The sequence below is a fragment of the Trichomycterus rosablanca genome, chromosome 10 (assembly GCF_030014385.1).
Source record: "Trichomycterus rosablanca isolate fTriRos1 chromosome 10, fTriRos1.hap1, whole genome shotgun sequence".
NCBI lineage: Eukaryota > Metazoa > Chordata > Actinopteri > Siluriformes > Trichomycteridae > Trichomycterus > Trichomycterus rosablanca.
The window spans coordinates 37027405-37049758 of NC_085997.1; the positions used below are offsets into that span (position 1 = coordinate 37027405).

At 40.3% G+C, this 22354-nt stretch overlaps 2 protein-coding genes across 2 annotated transcripts in view; both read left to right on the forward strand.

The window, feature by feature from the left end:
- The first annotated feature begins 5724 nt into the window (after window positions 1–5724).
- On the forward strand, window positions 5725–15576 carry LOC134322117 (programmed cell death 1 ligand 1-like). Its single transcript, XM_063003987.1, has 7 exons — window positions 5725–5777; window positions 9638–9976; window positions 10053–10403; window positions 12230–12328; window positions 12451–12546; window positions 15206–15298; window positions 15569–15576. The coding sequence occupies exons 1-7, from the start codon at window positions 5726–5728 to the stop codon at window positions 15574–15576; spliced, it is 1038 nt and encodes a 345-aa protein (XP_062860057.1). The 5' UTR covers window position 5725.
- A 117-nt stretch (window positions 15577–15693) lies between these two features.
- LOC134322022 (uncharacterized) overlaps window positions 15694–22354 on the forward strand; it is a 33166-nt gene continuing 26505 nt past the window's right edge. The window contains exon 1 of the mRNA XM_063003893.1: window positions 15694–15743. The gene's annotated coding sequence lies outside the window, so the exon portion shown is untranslated. The remainder of the gene's footprint in view (window positions 15744–22354) is intronic.

Consider the following 22354-nt stretch of genomic DNA (forward strand, 5'->3'; position numbering starts at 1 on the left):
ACTGTTTATTTTTATTTACTGTATTTTGCATAAAAAGCACAGCAACACATTCTGTATATACTGTATAAAAAAAATCGTGAATCGTGTTTATTTGGGTCCGACCACAAGATCTCATCGACTTCACATGTGATGTTCTGGTGATCAGAGAACCAACTGTGTACCTGAGCAGCTCTGTGAAAACTTACACTGTCCCAAACAACAAACCTGGACTGCTCTGGTCCACCACAGAGAAGTTTTTTTTTCTAATCAATTAAACGCTTAAACCAGTGATGGTAAAACGAAGCTTTCCTGCAAACTGGTTCTGAACTGGGTTCATTACTCGAAGCTTTTTAAAATGCTGCACAGTGGCGCCTCATGTGGTCAAACCCAGTAGTGCACTGTACCCTAGTTTGGAGTGAAGCTTCTTTCATGTAATAAAGTCAACATTAAAAACGTCTCGTTTCTTTTTAAATAAATTTAAACAAAACCACTGTAATTAACACAACACTGCTGTAGCTGTGTGTTATTTTCCCACCTGTATTCAGGATCATCCTGCCACTGCGTTAATAATTAAAACGGGTGTGAAAAGATAATGTTGGATTAATGTGCTCGTCAGTGTTTGGCTACTAGCTAAGCTAACTCTTACAGTAGCCTAAATGCTAGAGGAGATTCTTACCATTTTGAACCGGAATGAGCGGTTTTAGTGCTGCAGTTTACAGTCACTGTTATACAGCAACACTAATAAATGAGTCCTAAACTTTTAACCCACTCCGATGTAAACACGGTGGTGTGGTACTGCTTTCTGCACCCAACACATCCTGCATCCCAAGGCCCCTTACGCAGCGTCTAAATTCGCCTGAATGAAAGGCTTTATACATTTATTTATTTACTCACCCCTATACCCTGGACAGAGTCGCAGTTCCACTGTAGGATGTCACACATACATACACACATAATTCATTTACCTTCTCATAACATTTATATTTTAGTAACATTTCAGGATAAAGCGCTTCCACAGCAAACATAAAATCATGTAACCGAGCTTTCTATAGGGTTCGTTTAACCACATAAAAGTTAATAAAAGAATAAGCGCACACGGACACAGAGTGAACATGAACCAGCACGAACTTTACTTTCTTCCTCTCGCCTCCTTTCCACACCAAAACAATAACATTTTACAGCGCCCCAATAGGGCATTCAATATAACTCATTCTTACATAAAAGTCTTTTACATACGCCCCCCCCCCCCCCCCCCCCCATTATAAAGTCCTCGTTTATACCATGCTCATTACTAAACAAAATCACAAACTGTAAAAATAAACAAAACAAATTATAAAATAAACACTAAATGTTAGTGCATCTTTAACAAAATCCCTAGTGCACTTGAGCATGTCACCTGTTGTTTGTCCACTTTTGTTCTTCTTATTTTTTTCTTTTTCTTTTTTTTTTTTTAAGAAAACAAAACATTTTCATTGAAAACATACCAAAAACTGGGCAGAAAAGTGGCAACAGCACATAACCCCAATACAACCCCATATATTCAACCTTAATTAATATATAACAAAGTCCTGAAAGTGAGATGGGGCACGCAGGACACGTCCAGTGCGGGACACAGCAGCCCTGGACTCTGGTAATCCCAGACCATCCTCCAGATCATTAGATAAGCCACCCAACCCTGGAAGAGCTGGCTGTGTGGCAGGAGCCTGGGCCGCTGGGGACGAATGATTTGGAGAAGAAGGCACAGAGGGCAGAGGCAGCGTATATGGCTTTAACCTGTTATGGTGAACCACCTGAACATGTTCCCCCAGGTCCATAGGGTTAGTAATGGTGTAGGTTAGGCCGGATTCCTCACCTGACTCCATCACCTGTGTAACCTGATAAGGGCCTTTCCAATGTGGTGCCAACTTAGTACGACTCTCTGTGGGATTATTTAACCAAACTAAACTACCCACTACATACGGACGGTGCCGGACCCCTTCATCACAGTACAATTTCTGATGTTCTCGAGCCTCAGCCAAATTTAGCCTAGTCGTCCCAAAGGCCCTCTCAAGCCGCTGCACCAGAGATGATACGAATTGGGTGTGGGACCCGAGCCCCTGAGACCCCAGCAACGTGGATGGTACCAGCACATCAACAGGAACCCATGCCTCACGGCCATGCATCAGGAAGAAAGGGCTGAAATGAGTGCTGCTGTGTTTGGACGTGTTGTAAGCGAAAGCAGTCTGTTTTAAAAAATTGTCCCACTCACCCCCACAAGAAAGCAGCTGCTTGGCTAACTGATCAATCAGCGTTCTGTTATGGCGCTCCACCATGCCATCTGACTTGGGATTATAGGCCGTGGTGCGGGTTTTCTTAATCCCTAACAACCGACAGAGCCCTTGAATTACCTCCGCCTCAAACTGACGGCCCTGATCGCTATGCAAGGTTTGGAACACCGTGTAACAGAACATAGTCATCAAATAGACATTGGGCCACTGATTGTGCTGTCTGGTTTGAGAGTGCGTACAGATTTACAAACTTGGTAAAGTAGTCCTCCACCACAAGAACATACCTATTACCCTTGGATGTCACTGGCAGCTCTAGAATGTCCGCAGCCACTCTTTGTAGAGGCCGACTAACAGGCAACCCCCCCATGGGTGCACGATGTTGTGGCACAGGAGACTTACGCGTCTGACAAGCCTCGCATTGTTCACACCAGCGCCTAATGTCACTGTAGCATGGAAGGCCAGTAGCATGTTTGTTGTGCTTTTTGCCCTCTGTTGTTGGATTTAACACACGGGCCACCGAGGCACCATCCTTGACACTGGTAACTATGTGTGCAATCACTACCCCAGTAGTCTCAGGTACATTAGGCTCTAAGTAACCCTCGAAAGTAACCGATGTCATATCAGAAGTGCTAGGAGCGTATACGTTAACTGGCACTAGCGTCTCACTAAGGGGAGGTACAGTAACTGTTAGGGCCAGAGAAACATTACAGCATTCAGGAACCACTTCCGCACTCCGCAAAAAGGGCACCTGAGTGTCCCACAGTTTTAGAACCCCCATGTCCAAATCTAGCTGAGCATGATTTCTCACCAGAAAATCCATGCCTAACAGTACTGCCTGAGTAGATTCCCTAAGAACATGGAACATGTGCTGCCACATCATTGACCCCAGCCTGAAAGTCACAATCATAGTACCCAACGTGTCCAACATCTGTCCATTCACAGCACGGGAGCCTACATAGGTTTCGATCAAGGGCCGGCTACGCAGAGCAGGGACTGACATACAAAATGCTGCGCTATTAAGTGACACAGAAGCCCCTTCACAAAAATCAACATTAACTGTGTCTGTTGGGACGTGCTGAATTGACTGGCCCCTTAGTGTAGAAGCTGACGTCTGGGCCTCGACATCAGCTACCGTCTGTTTCCCGGCTGAGTGGCACCGCGATCACGTTGAGGTGACTGGAAACGCACAGAACGGTGTGTCTGATCTTCCTCACCACAAGAGCGCCACCCAGGACTTGGGCTCCGCCGTCCCGCTGCCCTAGAAAAGGATGGCTGCACTTGGTCCTGATGCCGAACGTCTGAGCTGTAATCAGTATTACGCTGGGTTTGGCGGTCTGGCAACCGGCCCCTTTGTTGATCTCGATTCACCCAAGACTGACATCCCCGTTCGTTGCAGCTGCAGTTGCACCAGGAACGAGAAGGTGAACAAAAACCACGCCTGTTCTCAGCACCCCACGCTGTGGTCTGTAACCTCCTGTTTACCTCCAGCATCTCCTTCATTTCCAGTCGTAATGTAAACAAATCCTCACTAAGCTTATCAACCGCTCTCCTTAGACCACTGCTCTCAGACACTGAATGTACAGTCATTGGTTCTCTAGCAATGTGATTGTCGGTGTAGGCACTCACACAGTCAGCTCTTAAGGACTCCCTGGCATTTTCACATCGTCCTGCTATAATCAGGGCCTCCTCCTGTCTCTGCGCCACATCACCATACTCTGGGAACGCCTCCTGCACCAATCTGTTAATGTCTGCAGCATAAACTTCCAGACTCTCGTTAGGAACCCGCAAACGGGCAGCCAAGTTAGCTTTGAAACGGTCCAAAACTGTTTCTGCCCGAAAGCCTTGTTTAGTCTCTCCTTAACTGCAGTATAATCTGATTGCACAGCCGCAGGAAAACTGTCCCAAAAGTAAAAACGCAGCTTGACCCAGTCGTGTAGGAAGAATTCTTACTAGCTCGTAGTCATATTCAGTAGCATCCTCAGTTAGCGCCAAGCTGAGAAAGCTCTGCTTCCCGTCTCAAGTAAACGGAGCAGGTAGTTCTATTTTTAATCCACCGCGTGAAACGCTGTTTCTGCCGCTTCCGATATCGTCCATCCACATGTTGAAGTGCGCGCACGTATGAGCTAAAAAGCTAACTATACTGAAGAAGCTAACTGCATCAAACAGCATAAAACGCGACCGCGCACTTTTACATAGAAGTCCGAAATGCGTAAAAAAGAAACACCGCTGCCACCAATGTAACCGAGCTATCTATAGGGTTCGTTTAACCACATAAAAGTTAATAAAAGAATAAGCGCACACGGACACAGATACCCCTTTTCCACCGACGCGGCACGGAGCCCGTTCCGGTTCCCGAACTTGATTTTGAACCGGTTCTGCGTGTTTCCACCGGAAAAAAGAGGTTCCAGACAGTGAACTAGCGGGCCAATCTGGCACCACAGAATACTTGGTTTTTCAGCCCGAACCATGACGTCCATCTGTGGGCGGGTCGTGTTGTACAGCATAGCGCGTTAGCGAGTAAACCGGCTATCTCCGCCGAGAGTCGCGGTGAAACCGAAGCGCAAAACGCTTCTCACGTCAATAAACTAAAGAAAACAAAAACTGAGGCAAACTCGTCACGTCTTCTTATCACCGATTGTTAGATCGATGCTTTTTACATAAAAACAAACATCTGTAACAGCAGCACAAAAGCTCGCACATAAACCACACGCTCCACCATGATATTACTACTCTTAACTCTTAGTAAGTAACACCCACCGCTGATGACGCTGCCTTGTTCTCAAAAACTGGTGGAAACGCGGGTTGGTTCTCTACAGAACACCAAGGTTCAGAAAAACCTGAACAGAACCGGTTCAAGAACCAGGGTTTTTTTGGTGGAAAAGGGGTAAGAGTGAACATGAACCAGCACGAACTTTACTTTTTTTTCTTCTCTCATTTCCACACCAAAACAATAACATTTTACAGCGCCCCAACAGGGCATTTAATATAACTCATTCTTACATAAAAGTCTGTTACACTATTGTAGTTTATTGTAGTAATAATCATACAGCAGTGATATAGCAAAAATCCCTGCAATCCATATTCTGATATTTTCAGGTTTTACGGTGTGAATTATAAATGTTTGTGATGTTACTGTAAGCCGTGATCAGTGTTAGGAGTCGTGCTGCCCCCTGTCGGTGCTATTCTTCCTCTGCGTTGTGTTATGTTGTAGATGTTAAAACAGGAATAGAGAGACTTAACACCATGAATGTTGGTTTATGCAGCACAGCAGTACCAGTTTATTCTTTAAGTTCCAGTGCAAACAGTTCAGGGACTAAAGTGACAGTGACTTTTGATCTTTCATTTTTAGTTGTAAAGATCTTTGGTGTTATTTGATAGTGTTATCAGGGGGTTTCCACAGCACTGCTACAGTGGGTGTGGCACCACAGCAAGAGTGAAAGTGAAAGTAAACGTTTCTTCATTCAGCCTCTGTACAAACGATGGATCGAACGGTTTTATTTCTTCTGTCAGCGTTAATAATCAACTGTGATGGTAAACTTCACTTTTAATCATTATTCTGTTTGTGAGTTTATTGAACTGTTACTGAAATATCATTAAATTTGCAATTTAGCTACAGAAAAAAACGTAAAATGTAAGTAATCTGTTTATTTGTACTGCAAATATTTGAACGATCAACTATCAGATTTTCACTACAAGATTTACACAGGAGCAGGTTTTACACTCGGTGGCCTTTCTGTTTGAAATAATGATTCTTTCTGTTAATATGAGCTACAAACTTGTGTTTTTGTTCTTAAATTAAATTATTTGTTTGCTGATTTAGGTCTAGACTGCACATACAGCACGAGTACCATCAGTGGTGTAACAGCAGCTTTATTTCCTCATGTGCAGTTTCTTCTGAACTGACTGTGTGGCTGTAAACATCACCTCATGTCATCAGAACACTAAAACACCAGCAATAGTCACAATGTTAAAAACTTGTTTCTTTATCCAGGTGTGTGTGTGTGTGTGTGTGTGTGTGTGTGTGTCTGTGCATGTTTGAATTTTAAAAGTTAAGTTGAAACCGCCATGAGCAGGTAAACATTCAGTACTGCACACACGTCAGATGGAGCGTGTAACGTTGCAGCAGAATTCTGGTAATTGTAGACGACTGGACTGGGAAAAAATGCATAAATAGAAAATAAAAAAGCTTGTTACTATATTATTATTATTGTTATTATTATTATTATTATTTCACCGAAGTGTAAAAAACTCACTATCTTTAGTCAGTCATCAACATAAAAAGCCCCAAATACCCAAAATATTTAAGACATGAAAGTGAAACTTTTCATTAGTTAATTAGTTGGTCAGTGAGAAAGTAGCTACACACAAGTTTAATTTTAAGCAATAATAAATAATGGGACATGCCTGAATAAGAAAGCAGGTTTATTTTCCCTCCAAGCACAGTAATGAGGATATTTGGCAAGTCAAATATTCTTTAAGGCTTACAGCTGGAGATTACAGTGGTGCTTGAAAGTTTGTGAACCCTTTAGAATTTTCTATATTTCTGCATAAATATGACCTAAAACATAATCAGAAGTCCTAAAAGTAGATAAAGAGAACCCAGTTAAACAAATGAGACAATTATTGTACTTGGTCATTTATTTATTGAGGAAAATGATCCAATATTACATATTTGTGAGTGGCAAAAGTATGTGAACCTTTGCTTTCAGTATCTGGTGTGACCCCCCCTTGCAGCAATAACTGCAACTAAACGTTTCCGGTAACTGTTGATCAGTCCTGCACACCGGCTTGGAGGAACTTTAGCCCATTCCTGCGTACAGAACAGCTTCAACTCTGGGATGTTGGTGGGTTTCCTCACATTAACTGCTCACTTCAGGTCCTTCCACAACATTTCGATTTTATTAAGGTCAGGACTTTGACTTGGCCATTCCAAAACATTAACTTTATTCTTCTTTAACCATTTTCCTTTAGAATTCTCTGATATAATTCAGAATTCATTGTTCCATCAATGATGGCAAGCCGTCCTGGCCCAGATGCAGCAAAACAGGCCCAAACCATGATACTACCACCACCATGTTTCACAGATGGGATAAGGTTCTTATGCTGGAATGCAGTGTTTTCCTTTCTCCAAACATAACGCTTTTCATTTAAACCAAAAAGTTCTATTTTGGTCTCATCCGTCCACAAAACATTCTTCCAATAGCCTTCTGGCTTGTCCACGTGATCTGTAGCAAACTGCAGACGAGCAGCAATGTTCTTTTTGGAGAGCAGTGGCTTTCTCCTTGCAACCCTGCCATGCACACCATTGTTGTTCAGTGTTCTCCTGATGGTGGACTCATGAACATTAACATTAGCCAATGTGAGAGAGGCCTTCAGTTGCTTAGAAGTTACCCTGGGGTCCTTTGTGACCTCGCCGACTATTACATGCCTTGCTCTTGGAGTGATCTTTGTTGGTGGACCACTCCTGGGGAGGGTAACAATGGTCTTGGATTGGTAGAGTCCAAACTCTTTAGAGATGGTTTTGTAACCTTTTCCAGCCTGATGAGCATCAACAACTCTTTTTCTGAGGTCCTCAGAAATCTCCTTTGTTCGTGCCATGATACAAACATGTGTTGTGAAGAGCAGACTTTGATAGATCACTGTTCTTTAAATAAAACAGGGTGCCCACTCACACCTGATTGTCATCCCATTGATTGAAAACACCTGACTCTAATTTCACCTTCAAATTAACTGCGAATCCTAGAGGTTCACATACTTTTGCCACTCACAAATATGTAATATTGGATCATTTTCCTCAAAAAATAAATGACCAAGTATAATATTTTTGTCTCATTTGTTTAACTGGGATCTCTTTATCTACTTTTAGGACTTGTGTGAAAATCTGATAATTTTTTAGGTCATATTTATGCAGAAATATAGAAAATTCTAAAGGGTTCACAAACTTTCAAGCACCACTGTAGCTACTCCAAAATTGTTCCGATGACTACTCCATTGTTGGATGCATCACCAGGGACAACAAGTACAGATGACTGATCGAGAGCTTCACCATGTGGTGCAGTAAAAATGACCTGAAGCTCAACAGAAGAAAGACCAAAGAGACTGTGGTAGATTACCAGAGGTACAAAAGCCCCCTGTCTCTGTATTCATTCAGGGAAAGGAAGTAGAGAAGGTGGATTTCTACAAGTACCTTGGGGTAAATATTAACAGTAAACTACACTGGACACATACTACTGATGCTTTCTATAGAAAAGGCCAACGTAGGCTGTTCTTTCTGAGGAGGCTGAAGTCATTTGTGCACTTTTTTGCTGTGGTGTGCTGGGGTGGTGACATAAAGGCTGGAGAAGCCAACAAACTGAATAAGCTGGTGAAGACAGCCAGCTCTGTGGTGGGTCTGGAGCTGAACAGTCTGGAGGTCGTGGGTGAAAGGACAAAATCAGAGCCATCCTGGACAATCCCTCTCAACCTCTCAATGAGGAACTGTGGCTCAGCAGTTCATTTAGTCACAGGCTCATTTAATCATTTTTGTTTCCTTAATTTTTTGGTCAGGTTAGTAAGAGGTTTGGGTTTAAAGTTAGTGTGGGTTTTGTTTATTATTTTGGCCTTGCTTACCCCTGGAGAGAAGCTTGTTTTGACTGTATTATTTTATCTATTATTGTATCATTTGTAATTGTGAAGCTCACTTCAGTGTGAAATTGGTGTGTGTAATTTTGGTCCATGAGACACACAGATACCCTAGGCTGGCGTGTAACAGCAAGACAGAGAGCTTCAGACGTTCTTTTGTGCCCACTGCCATCAGACTGCATAACAATAGCAGAATATACAAAATGTCCTGACACTGACACCCCCCCCCCCCCCCCCCCCCCCCACACACACACACACAATAACTCAAAGATCCTTCTTCCCACACTTTTTTCTGCATTTGACAATGTGAAACATTATTCCTGTTGTATAATAATAATTGTACTTATATAGTTAATACTTTTATTTTATTTACCCTATTTTATTTACTCTATCTTTTACTGTATCACTCTGTGCTGGAGCTGCTAAAACAGTTGAATTTCCCACATGGGGATCAATGAAGGAATCTTATCTTGTCTTATAGCAAAAGATGGCAGCCCTTTGAGGTTTTATAGTCTTAAAATCTAAAACAAGATGTCACATCCATATTAGCTATTGAAAACTATTTGGAAGGCTACTTGCTGGGTTTAGTTTGAAGAAAGTGGAATCTATTTATTTTATCTGTGCAATGTTTCCTGTGCCACTGGCTACCACACGTACTCTAAAAGACAAAACTGATAAAGAAAGAAATAATCAGCAGTAGTGTTCAGGTCCAAACTAAAGCAGAGAACCAGTAAACCAAGTGTTCTTAACAATGTTTTGGTTTATTTCAGGGTTCCGTGTGCTGGGTCCTTCTGACCCTCTGAGTATCCAGCTTGGTGGCTCAGTGATGTTACCCTGCTGTGTTGAAACTCCTCTACCGATGGATGAGCTGGAAGTGGAGTGGAAGAGAACCGACACTTTAGTTCATTTGTGGCAGAATGGACAAAGTGAACCAGAGTCTCAGAACCAGGATTACAGAGAACGAGCACATTTCTTCTCTGAGGAGGTCAAACATGGAAACTTCTCACTCTTACTTACTAATGTAACCAGTAAAGATGCAGGAGTTTACAGATGTGTGGTTTATACAGGGAAGGAATCTAATGAAGCTTCAATTGAAATAAAGGAACCAGGTGAATGAATCCTGATTTCATTTGTTCCAGTTTAAATGGTTTCCTGTAAAGATCTTTCTAACAATTCTTCTTTCAGATCATCTGATTGTAACTGGAGGTCACGCTGTATCTGCTCACGCCGGTGAAGATGTCACACTGAATTGCTCAATCAAATCTCATTTACCACTAGAACAGATAGAACAGATTGAGTGGAGGAAAGTGGATGAAAGCATCTTAGTTCTGCTGTATGAATATGGTGAGGTTCTGACAGAATCCAGTGATGAGAGATACAGAGACAGAGTTGAGCTCTTCAGCAATGAAGAAGTTCAGAAAGGAAACTTCTCACTGAGACTGAAGAACGTCAGAACTGAGGACAAAGGGCTGTTCATGTGTGTAGCGTTTCATGAAGATTTATCAGCTAACGCCACTGTGGAAGTGCAGCAGCTTGGTAAGTCAACATCATCATACAAATGTATACATGTGAAGGTTTAGTGGAGCCTAGAACAGCTAAAGCAAGAGATTTACACAATCAAATTGACTTCTCCAAGCAGCCAACTGCATTTAAAAAACCCTAGGTATGAAATTTTAGTTGCCAGTACAATTAGTGGGGTATTTATTTTGCAGCTGTAACAGTCTCTAGTCCTCTGGGAAAGCTTTCCATAAGATTTTGGTGTCTGGAAAATTGGTTGAGAAGGCCTGGCTCAAAATCCAATCTATTCCAAATGTATTACAAAGATGTTCAGTTGGTTTAAGGTCAGAGCCACTAAAGGTCTTTTACACCAAATTTGTGTAAAAGTTAATGTACCTTACTGTTGCCCCAAAGTTGGAATCATACAACGACTAGGAATAACATTATAAGCACTGAGAGGTGAAGTGAATAACACTGATTATCGCTTCATCATGGCATCTGTTAGTGGGGGGGATATATTAGGCGGCAAGTGAACATTTTATCCTCAAAGTTGATGTTAGAAGCAGGAAAAATGGTCGAGCGTGAGGATCTGAGCGAGTTTGACGAGGGCCAAACTGTGATGGCTAGATGACTGGGTCAGAGCATCTTCAAAACTTCAGCTCTTGTGGGGTGTGTCCCGGTCTGCAGTGGTCAGTATCTATTAAAAGTGGTCCAAGGAAGGAACAGTGGTAAACCTGCAACAGGGTCATGGGCGGCCAAGGCTCATTGATGCATGTGGGGAGTGAAGGCTGGCCTGTGTGGTCCGATCCAACAGACGAGCTCCTGTAGCTCAAACTGCTGAAGAAGTTCATGCTGGTTCTGATAGAAAGGTGTCAGAATACACAGAGCATCACAGTTTGTTGTGTATGGGGCTGCATAGCCGCAGACCAGTCAGGGTGTCCATGCTGACCCCTGTCCACCACCGACAGCTCCAACAATGGGTGCGTGAGCATCAGAACTGGACCACGGAGCAATGGACGAAATGGCCTGGTCTGATGAATCACATTTTCTTTTACATCACGTGGATGGCCGGGTGTGTGTACGTCGCTTACCTGGGGAACACATGACACCAGGATGCACTATGGGATGAAGGCGAGCTGGCAGAGGCAGTGTGATGCTTTGGGCGACGTTCTGCGTTCTGCTGGAAAACTTTGGGTCCTGCCATCCATGTGGATGTTACTTTGACACGTAGCTCCTACCTAAGCATTGTTACAGACCATGTTCACCCTTTCATGTAAACGCTATTCCCTGATGGCTGTGGCCTCTTTCAGCAGGATGATGCTCCCTGCCACAAAGCTAAAATGCTTCAGGAACGGTTTGAGGAGCACAACAACCAGTTTGAGGTGTTGACTTGGCCTCCAGATTCCCCAGATCTCAGTTCGCTCGCCAAACAAGTCCGATCCATGGAGGCCCCACCTCACAACTTACAGGAATTAAAGAATCTGCTGCTGACATCTTGGTGCCAGATACCACAGCACACCTTCTGGGTGTCCATGCACAATATTAGGAAGGTGGTCATAATGGTATGCCTAATCAGTGTTTATTTTATATAATTTATTGTATACACCTTTTGGTAAAATGTATGCCTGAAATATCTGAACCTAATATTTTGGAGGGGTATCCACATATTTTGATTATTTAGTGTATAGTAAAATCTTTAGCACTTTAGCAATGGTGGTAGGTAAAATGTGCACAGCTATTAGAACCTAAAATGTGGTTAATCATGTACTATTATTAAAATATTAACAGTTTTGGGTTTTATTTACAGTCAGATGTTACATTATAACAACATTATTAAAATGAATCTCTGATTTCTGTGTTTGCAGGTTTTTCCTCTTTACATTATGGGATTTTTTTCCTGTGTTTTGTTGCACTTGGGTCACTTCTGTTGAGCTTTTCAGCATTTATTTATGTAAAAAACAACAGTAAGTCACGTCTTCATTTGATTAAAAGTTATAAATTTTAGATCCTACAGTACATTGTTACATTAGCATTACTTAATTGTGTTAAAATGAGGCATCCAAACAAATATTCATATTTTTTACAGACTACAGCAGAAGATCTTTGGCTATACAGTGCACACTTGTTGTTTTACCAAATATGGCTTTATTCTTTGCCTTTATTCTTTGGGGTGTAGTTGAGGGTACGTACTGGACTTTATACTTCTAATACAAATAGATACAAAAGATATTTTTTGCATGTGTAGATTATATTCAACTGCTTCAGTTTTAATATTTTATATACTTCTAGTACTTCTAATTTCCACTTATACAGTGTATCACAAAAGTGAGTACACCCCTCACATTTCTGCAAATATTTTATTATATCTTTTCATGGGACAACACTATAGAAATAAAACTTGGATATAACTTAGAGTAGTCAGTGTACAGCTTGTATAGCAGTGTAGATTTACTGTCTTCTGAAAATAACTCAACACACAGCCATTAATGTCTAAATGGCTGGCAACATAAGTGAGTACACCCCACAGTGAACATGTCCAAATTGTGCCCAAAGTGTCAATATTTTGTGTGACCACCATTATTATCCAGCACTGCCTTAACCCTCCTGGGCATGGAATTCACCAGAGCTGCACAGGTTGCTACTGGAATCCTCTTCCACTCCTCCATGATGACATCACGGAGCTGGTGGATGTTAGACACCTTGAACTCCTCCACCTTCCACTTGAGGATGCGCCACAGGTGCTCAATTGGGTTTAGTCCATCACCTTTACCTTCAGCTTCCTCAGCAAGGCAGTTGTCATCTTGGAGGTTGTGTTTGGGGTCGTTATCCTGTTGGAAAACTGCCATGAGGCCCAGTTTTCAAAGGGAGGGGATCATGCTCTGTTTCAGAATGTCACAGTACATGTTGGAATTCATGTTTCCCTCAATGAACTGCAGCTCCCCAGTGCCAGCAACACTCATGCAGCCCAAGACCATGATGCTACCACCACCATGCTTGACTGTAGGCAAGAGACAGTTGTCTTGGTACTTCTCACCAGGGCGCCGCCACACATGCTGGACACCATCTGAGCCAAACAAGTTTATCTTGGTCTCGTCAGACCACAGGGCATTCCAGTAATCCATGTTCTTGGACTGCTTGTCTTCAGCAAACTGTTTGCGGGCTTTCTTGTGCGTCAGCTTCCTTCTGGGATGACGACCATGCAGACCGAGTTGATGCAGTGTGCGGCGTATGGTCTGAGCACTGACAGGCTGACCTCCCACGTCTTCAACCTCTACAACAATGCTGGCAGCACTCATGTGTCTATTATTTAAAGCCAACCTCTGGATATGACGCCGAACACGTGGACTCAACTTCTTTGGTCGACCCTGGCGAAGCCTGTTCCGAGTGGAACCTGTCCTGGAAAACCGCTGTATGACCTTGGCCACCATGACTCAGTTTCAGGGTGTTAGCAATCTTCTTATAGCCCAGGCCATCTTTGTGGAGAGCAACAATTCTATTTCTCACATCCTCAGAGAGTTCTTTGCCATGAGGTGCCATGTTGAATATCCAGTGGCCAGTATGAGAGAATTGTACCCAAAACACCAAATTTAACAGCCCTGCTCCCCATTTACACCTGGGACCTTGACACATGACACCAGGGAGGGACAACGACACATTTGGGCACAATTTGGACATGTTCACTGTGGGGTGTACTCACTTATGTTGCCAGCTATTTAGACATTAATGGCTGTGTGTTGAGTTATTTTCAGAAGACAGTAAATCTACACTGCTATACAAGCTGTACACTGACTACTCTACGTTATATCCAAGTTTCATGTCTATAGTGTTGTCCCATGAAAAGATATAATGAAATATTTGCAGAAATGTGAGGGGTGTACTCACTTTTGTGATACACTGTATATAAAAATAATGAAACTTCATAGTGCCACCAGCCAGGTCTTCCATCCTAAAATAATAATAATAATATTAATATTAATAATAATAATAATAATAATAATAATAATAATAATAATAATAATAATAATATTTAAAAGCACCTTTCAAGATATTCATGGACACTGTACAACCACAGAACATGAAACAGCATGTAAATGTCATAAATGTCAAAACAATAAACAGCACAAAATGAAGAAGTTAAATAATTACAATAAAAAACTACAAACACAGATAAAACTCTCATGTCTGAGGAACTGAAGGCCAGACAGTGAGTCTCTTCCTTACCTCTGCAACACCAACGTTTACTGTCTGGTTTAGGTGTCAGCAGAATTCAGCTTCTCCATGTTCTGTAATAACAGGAAGTGATTAAAGCAAGTGATAAACAACCCATACAGATTATAGTAGTAATAGGTATTGTAACCGTAATAACTCTTATAGTAACTATAATATCTTCTATATTATAATGTGATATGCTATACAAACCAGTAATAAACTAAAATGGTCAGTAATTATTACATTTTAAATTAAGTAATGATGATAGAATATAAATGTTAATCTACTGCTTTACAGGCAAAATCAAAAATCATTATTTACTGTTAATGCTGTACCACTAAAAAGAACAATAAATCAGAATAGTTCTTTACAGATATTTAATAAAACATGAAGCTGGTTTGGCTGTGTTTGTTTTTAACAGCGTGATCAAACTCGGCTAAACTCAGTATATATCGCTACAGGCTGAGAGCCTAAATATTGTACTTTTGTACTTTTTATTGACCGTAATTAACAGTGCCAGTAAATCAAGGTTCTGCTTTACAAAGACAAAATTAACAATATAAAAATTTTTGTTTGGTGTATTTACTTCATTTGAGATGCAAATTATTAGAAGTGATTTTTGTTTGTTTCAGGGTTTTTAGCAGAAGCAGTTACTTGTTCAGCTCTAAATCTTGTAAGAATTATTTTCCTATTTTGGGCAGCTCCTTATTTAGAAGAATTTCTAGGTAAGTATTTATGTACTGAGTATTATTGCTAGAAGAGTACTTACGAGTCTGTGTTCCAATAATTTAATCACATTAAATATATTAGTATAAATATCCTGATGTTATACACTTGTGTTCTGCCTCTTCTGTCACATTACCACATTACCACATTTTGCAGAGGTGCCAGTATTTTGGAGGGGACAGTACATGCCCCTCACAAGTAAACTTACCCATACCTATAAAAATATTATGACAGTTTGAAAGAAGGTGAATGTAAAATGTGTTTTTAAGGTTATTGATTAAAAGTGATTGAGTCATTGTATGTAATCATATTACGTATATTTTTTGAAAATATATATTTAGTTTTCATTGTGATTTTATTTTATTACAGAGAAGCTGAGACAATTAATTATTGAATTTACAATTGTACTGGAATATTCTATAATAAGTAATGCTGCTTACTTAGGTAAGTACATGTGATATTACTGTCTCATCATTTTAAGGTTTTGCAAGTAGAGAACCATAAATAATAAAGTATAATATGTAATGCTGACCCTGGTGAAAAAAAATGATACTTAGGTATACTTATCTTCAATATGCTACAGTGCACTAAAGTATATTATTGTCACACTAATGATCAATACACTTAAAGAGTGCTAAAATGGAACAATAATTTTTGTACTTATTATGCTTTTATTGTACAAAAATAATGCAAAAGCTACACTTTAATTGTATTAAGTGTACTAAACTGTACTAAATTGAGACTATTTTAAGTATATTTAATTCATTTTAAGTATACTACAGCATGTGTATTTAACTCCATGTTTCACATATATTTAAAGTGAACTTAAAAACACATTTAATGAGTATTCCAAGTGCTAATATATACACCGATCAGCTATAACATTAAAACCACCTCCTTGTTTCTACACTCACTGTCCATTTTATAAGCTCCACTTACCATATAGAAGCACTTTGTAGTTCTACAATTACTGACTGTAGTCCATCTGTTTCTCTACATCCTTTTTTTAACCTGCTTTCACCCTGTTATTCAATGGTCAGGACCCCCACAGGACCACCACAGAGCAGGTATTATTTAAGTGGTGGATCATTCTCAGCACTGCAGTGACACTGACATGGCCTGATTTCCATACTTTATCCATATCTTTCAGTGCTGTCTTGCCTATAGCGATTCTTCGTCTGATTATAGATTATTAGATGGCACTAGTTAGCTATAATTCTGCCATTGAAAACTGTTTGGCCATGAAGTCCTGTTGATCAGGTGAAGCTATTTGACTGGACTGTGCAGAGGAAGGCCCAGGAGACCCAGGACTTCTGCAAAGTGAAGGCTGCACAAGAGATGGGTAGATGGGAACTTTAAACATACATTTACTCCCCCAGCTATCCCTTCAGTGGCTGCTGGACCTAGTATTGTCAGTAATGCTTCCTCTTCCACAGTAAGGCCTGTTGCAGATAACTGACCTACACCTGTCTTGGCCCTAATTTGTGCTCCAGTTTGCGCTGTAGACTTGGCATGCTTTTCTGGATTGATGCATGAAAGGTTAAAGCCTATTTATAGGCTTAATATGCAACAGCTAGTGATTGCAAATGTAATGTTTTTATACCAGTAATTTAAAGATCTATTGGTTAATAGTTTATAAAAAAGGTTTTCTTGAAGAATTATTTGCTATTGTGATGTAATAATAAGAAATGATATGATAATCTGTGATTCAGTGTTCGACTGGCGGTGCCTTTTCAGAGGCGGCGCAAACAAAGAACTACTTACACCTCGTTCTTAGTTTTGGAGACTTACGAGGGCTTTTGGGTAACACTCGCAAAATTGGCGTTCTTAAAGTTACGTCATTCTTAAAGTTATTTGTAAATCGCTAAGATTAATCGTTATCGGGAAACGCACCCCTGATTTGTACCTGTAGCTGCTGAGGGGCGGGGCGTAGGGGTGCAGGGGGGCGGGACAAAGTGGGAAATAGACGTAATTACAGACCAATCAAAGGAGCTTGTTTTAGCACACCAAGAAGCTTGTCTGTTTTGGCTGCTTAATGCCAAATAATCACAAAGTCTCAGTGTAGTTAGATCACGAAACATCATAACTCATGTCATAACTTCCTTATTAGTGTTGCTGTGGGTTTAATGGTAGATCTTGCCTGCGTGTTGCCTGCTAGTTAATGACAACTTTTTAGCTAATGCGTTTAACCCTGGTAGTCAGTGGTGGCTTACTTGTAACTTATATGATTTTCCCACCTTTGTAGATACTTGCTTGATGTTTAAATTTGGACTTGGTGGCCCTAATTCTTAAGTTGCTAATTTATCCTGATTACTACGACGACTGAATGGCATTTCCCTTAATGACACGATGGAGTTGCTCCGAACTGAGGTGATGGTAGTCATGGTGACGAGATCGCGACACCAGGTTACGTGTGACGCAAGCACGTAAGTGCGAGCCCTCCCGGAAGCCATTCAGATTGTATTGCAGCGCCTGCAGTTCGAAAAAAAGAGCCTTAACATGAGAGTCAGACTGAAGTCGGCCCAAGTCGACGATGATTGGACTATGATATTCAGAGGCAAGTCACAACTGTGATAGAAACATTTCTTCCCTTTCGCCCTTTGGTGGTGCGTCACCTGATCGCCCCAAGGAACGAGCCGCCCCTGCTACTAGTTCTATATTGGACATACTGCTGGCATTCGAGTTTCTTTCATCTCGTTTATATACATCCAAAAATGAATAAACCTGCACGAACTGACTATGCAGTAAACAAAACAAACTACAATCAAATATATTTTTAAAAGTCTTTCTGTTTATTTTTATTTAACGCTATTTTGTGATTGTGAGCTTCATCTGCGTTTAAAAGCCAAGGGAGCCTCTCAAGAGTGCATGAAGCCATGTTATAGTTCTGTATTACCTAGTGACATTTACCATTCACCACAACTGTATTAAGTATTACAGTATGGGTACAGTCAAATACATAACGTGTAAAAAATTCTAAAAATTATAAAGGGAAATTTTAATGTAATAAGCGATGTAGTTACCTAGTGACATGTACCACCTACTACCCCTAAATTACAGAAAAAAAGCTCTACAGTGTGGGTATAGTGATAAAGAATAAAATGTAAAAAATTAACAAAGGTAATAGTTTTCTAGGTTATAAGAAAATTTGCGTTTCATTTTTGTTAATTGTCTATATTTTATTCTTCATTACGGTACCCATGCTGTAGAACTTTTATTTTGTAATGTTTAACTTTACCACAGTTAAACGCTAATAGCTAATAAGTTGATATTAAGTAGCAAACACTCAGGCACAATCTACTATAAAATCCATAGCAACACGAATAAGAAAGTTATGACATTAGTTATGATGTTCCAAGCTCCTTGTAAAGAAAGAAATATAGAAAATTAACAAAAATCAAATAACACAAATTTTCATATAACGAAGGTTGTAATAGTTTCCTAGTTTATATGAAAATGTTATGTTTCTCCATTTTTGTTAATTTTCTGTATTTCATTCTTTATTACTGTACTCATGCTGTAGTACATTGTATGATTCGTTACTGTTCCCATGCTGTAAGACTTTTATTATGTAATGCAGTTGTAGTAAGTAGTGTAAGTGACATGGTAACTACTACAGCCTTCGTTATATGAAAAAGTACGTTTCTCCATTTTTGTTAATTTTCTATATTTCATTCTTTATTACTGTACCCATGCTGTAGTACATTGTATGATTCGTTACTGTCCCATGCTGTAAGACTTTTATTATTATTACTTTTATTATCTTTCTCCACATATCTACTCGTGACGTTATTTAGGGTCGTACTAAATCATAACATGTTTATTGTTTGTCTTACTCCGCTTTCCACCATCTTTCTTCTTCGCTACGAGCGCCTTTGAAGCTCCAAGTGCATTATGGGATAGCTTATCAGACCGTAAGTGTGCATAGTTTGCATACTCAAAAATGGCTGCCCAGGCAGTAGGTCATCTGGGTAAGTTTTGCTTACTTTTTAATATACAGTTAGGCCCAGAAATATTTGGACAGTGACAATTTTCATTTGTTGCTTGTTTGTGGGTCTTTCTGCCTTAAGTTTTGTCTTAAGCAAGTGAAATGCATGCTCGATCGGGTTAAGAATCTGGTGATTGACCCAGCCATTGCAGAATATTCCACTTCTTTGCCTTAAAAAACTTTGGCAGTATGTTTTGGGTCATTGTCCATCTGTACTGTGAAGCGCCGTCCAATCAACCTTGCTGCATTTGGTTGAATCTAAGCAGAAGTATATCCCTGTACACTTTAGAATTCATCCGGCTGCTTCTGTCTTCTGTCACATCATCAATAAACACTAATTACCCAGTGCCATTGGAAGCCATGCATGCCCATGCCATCACACTGCCTCCACCATGTTTTACAGAGGATGTGGTGTGCTTTAGATCATGAGCCGTTCCAAGCCTTCTCCATACTTTATTTTTCCCATCATTCTGGTACAGGTTAATCTTAGTTTCATCTGTCCAAAGAATGCTGTTCCAGAACTGGGCTGGCTTCTTTAGGTTCACAGCAACGGCTTCCAAATGCAAATGCCACACCTGGAATCAACTCCAGACCTTTTACCTGCTTAAGTGATGATGGATTAACGAGGGAATAGCTCATGCAGCCCATGAAATAGCTTTTGAAATAATTGTCCAGTTACTTTTGGTCCCTTGAAAAAGAGGCAGCTACATATTAAAGAGCTGTAATTCCTAAATCCTTCCTCCAATTAATGTGAATACCTCAAATTAAAGCTGAGAGTCTGCACTTTAAGCCCATATTGATTATATAACTGTATCTTGGATATGTTTTGGTAAACAGCTAAAATGCCTAAACTTGTGTCACTGTCCAAATATTTCTGGGCCTAACTGTATACTACGTATTCGGACATACTAACCACTCTCGCGTACTGCCTTTGCGTAATGTTCAGTATGGAAGTATAAGTTCCTTTGATTGGTCAGTAATTACATCTATTTCCCCCTTTGTCCTGCCCCCTGCGCCCCATGCCCCACCCCTCGCCAGCTACAGGTACAGATCAGTTTTGCAACACGCTGACTGAGATATTTGTTGCAAAACTCGTGGCGGGCAGATTTGAAACTGTGCTGTAAAGTTTTTATTCTCACATCGAAAATAAAAGTACAAATTTATTTTTTACAGGTACAAATTTTTTTACAGTTACAGATTTTTTTTTTACAGGTAGACATTTTACAGATTTTTTACAGGTACAAATTTTGCAGATTTCTTTTTTACAGGTACAAATTTTACAGATTTTTTTACAGGTAGAAATTTTACAGATTTTACAGATTTTTTTTACAGGTAGAAATTTCTGATGCGTTAGCGTGTTTTACCGCTGCACCACCTGAGCGCAATATTCAAAGCTATTGTAAATGTAATAGGCACGTAAGGTATTTTACCACAAAGTTGTTGTTGAACTGAATGTTTTTACATGTTTTCAAAATCTGCTTAATTTGACCTGTAATACTAAAGATATGTAACATAAACTTATTATTCTGAGCTCTGATCACTTGAAAATACACTTGACATGTATATTTTAACTCTTTCATTCATCCGTTTCTTATCATAATTAGTGTCCTTAGCTCATTAGGTAAAACGCAGGAATAATTTTAATGTACTCTTGGAGCACTTGGAATACTCATTAAATGTGCTTTAAGTTCACTTGAAGTGTATGTGAAACATGGAGTTAAATACACATGCTGTAGTATACTTAAGTTGAATTAAATATACTTAAAATAGTCTCAATTTAGTACAGTTTAGTACACTTAATACAACTGAAGTCTAGCTTTTGTATTATTTTTGTACAATTAAAGCATAATAAGTACAATTGTTCTCTTTGTAAAACGTGTTAAAAGCAGTTGTTTAACATATACCAAACATCTATTTGAAAACAAGTGTTTGAGAAGTACAACCCCAATTCCAATGAAGTTGGGACGTTGTGTAAAACATAAATAAAAACAGAATACGATGATTTGCAAATCCTTTTCAACCCATATTCAATTGAATACACTACAAAGACAAGATATTTAATGTTCAAACGGATAAACTTTATTGTTTTTTTGCAAATATTCACTCATTTTGAATTTGATGCCTGCAACACGTTCCAAAGAAGTTGGGACAGGGGCAACAAAAGACTGGGAAAGTTGTGGAATGCTCAAAAAACACCGGTTTGGAACATTCCACAGGTGAACAGGTTAATTTGAAACAGGTAAATGTCATGATTGGGTACAAAGGGAGCATCCCCGAAAGGATCAGTCATTCACAAGCAAGGTTCACCACTTTGTGAACAATTGCGTGAGCAAATAGTCCAACAGTTTAAGAACGTTTCTCAATGTGCAATTGCAAGGAATTTAGGGATTTCATCATCTACAGTCCATAATATCATCAAAAGATTCAGAGAATCTGGAGAAATCTGTGCAAGTAAACGGCAAGGCCAAAAACCAACATTGAATGCCCGTGACCTTCGATCCCTCAGGCGGCACTGCATGAAGAACCAACATCATTCTGTAACGGATATTACCACATGGGCTCAGGAACACTTCAGAAAACCATCGTCAGTGAACACAGTTCGTCGCTCCATCTACAAGTGCAAGTTAAAACTCTACCATGCAAAGCGAAAGCCATATATCAACAACACCCAGAAACGCCGCCAGCTTCTCTGGGCCCGAGCTCATCTGAGATGGACTGACGCAAAGTGGAAAAGTGTCCTGTGGTCTGACGAGTCCACATTTCAAATTGTTTTTGGAAATCATGGACGTCGTGTCCTCCGGGCCAAAGAGGAACAGGACTGTCCGGATTGTTATCAGCGCAAAGTTGAAAAGCCAGCATCTCTGATGGTATGGGGGTGTGTTAGTGCCCATGGCATGGGTAACTTGCACATCTGTGAAGGCACCATTAATGCTGAAAGGTACATACAGGTTTTGGAGCAACATATGCTGCCATCCAAGCAACATCTTTTTCAGGGACGTCCCTGCTTATTTCAGCAAGACGATGCCAAGCCACCTTCTGCATGTGTTACAACAGCGTGGCTTCGTAG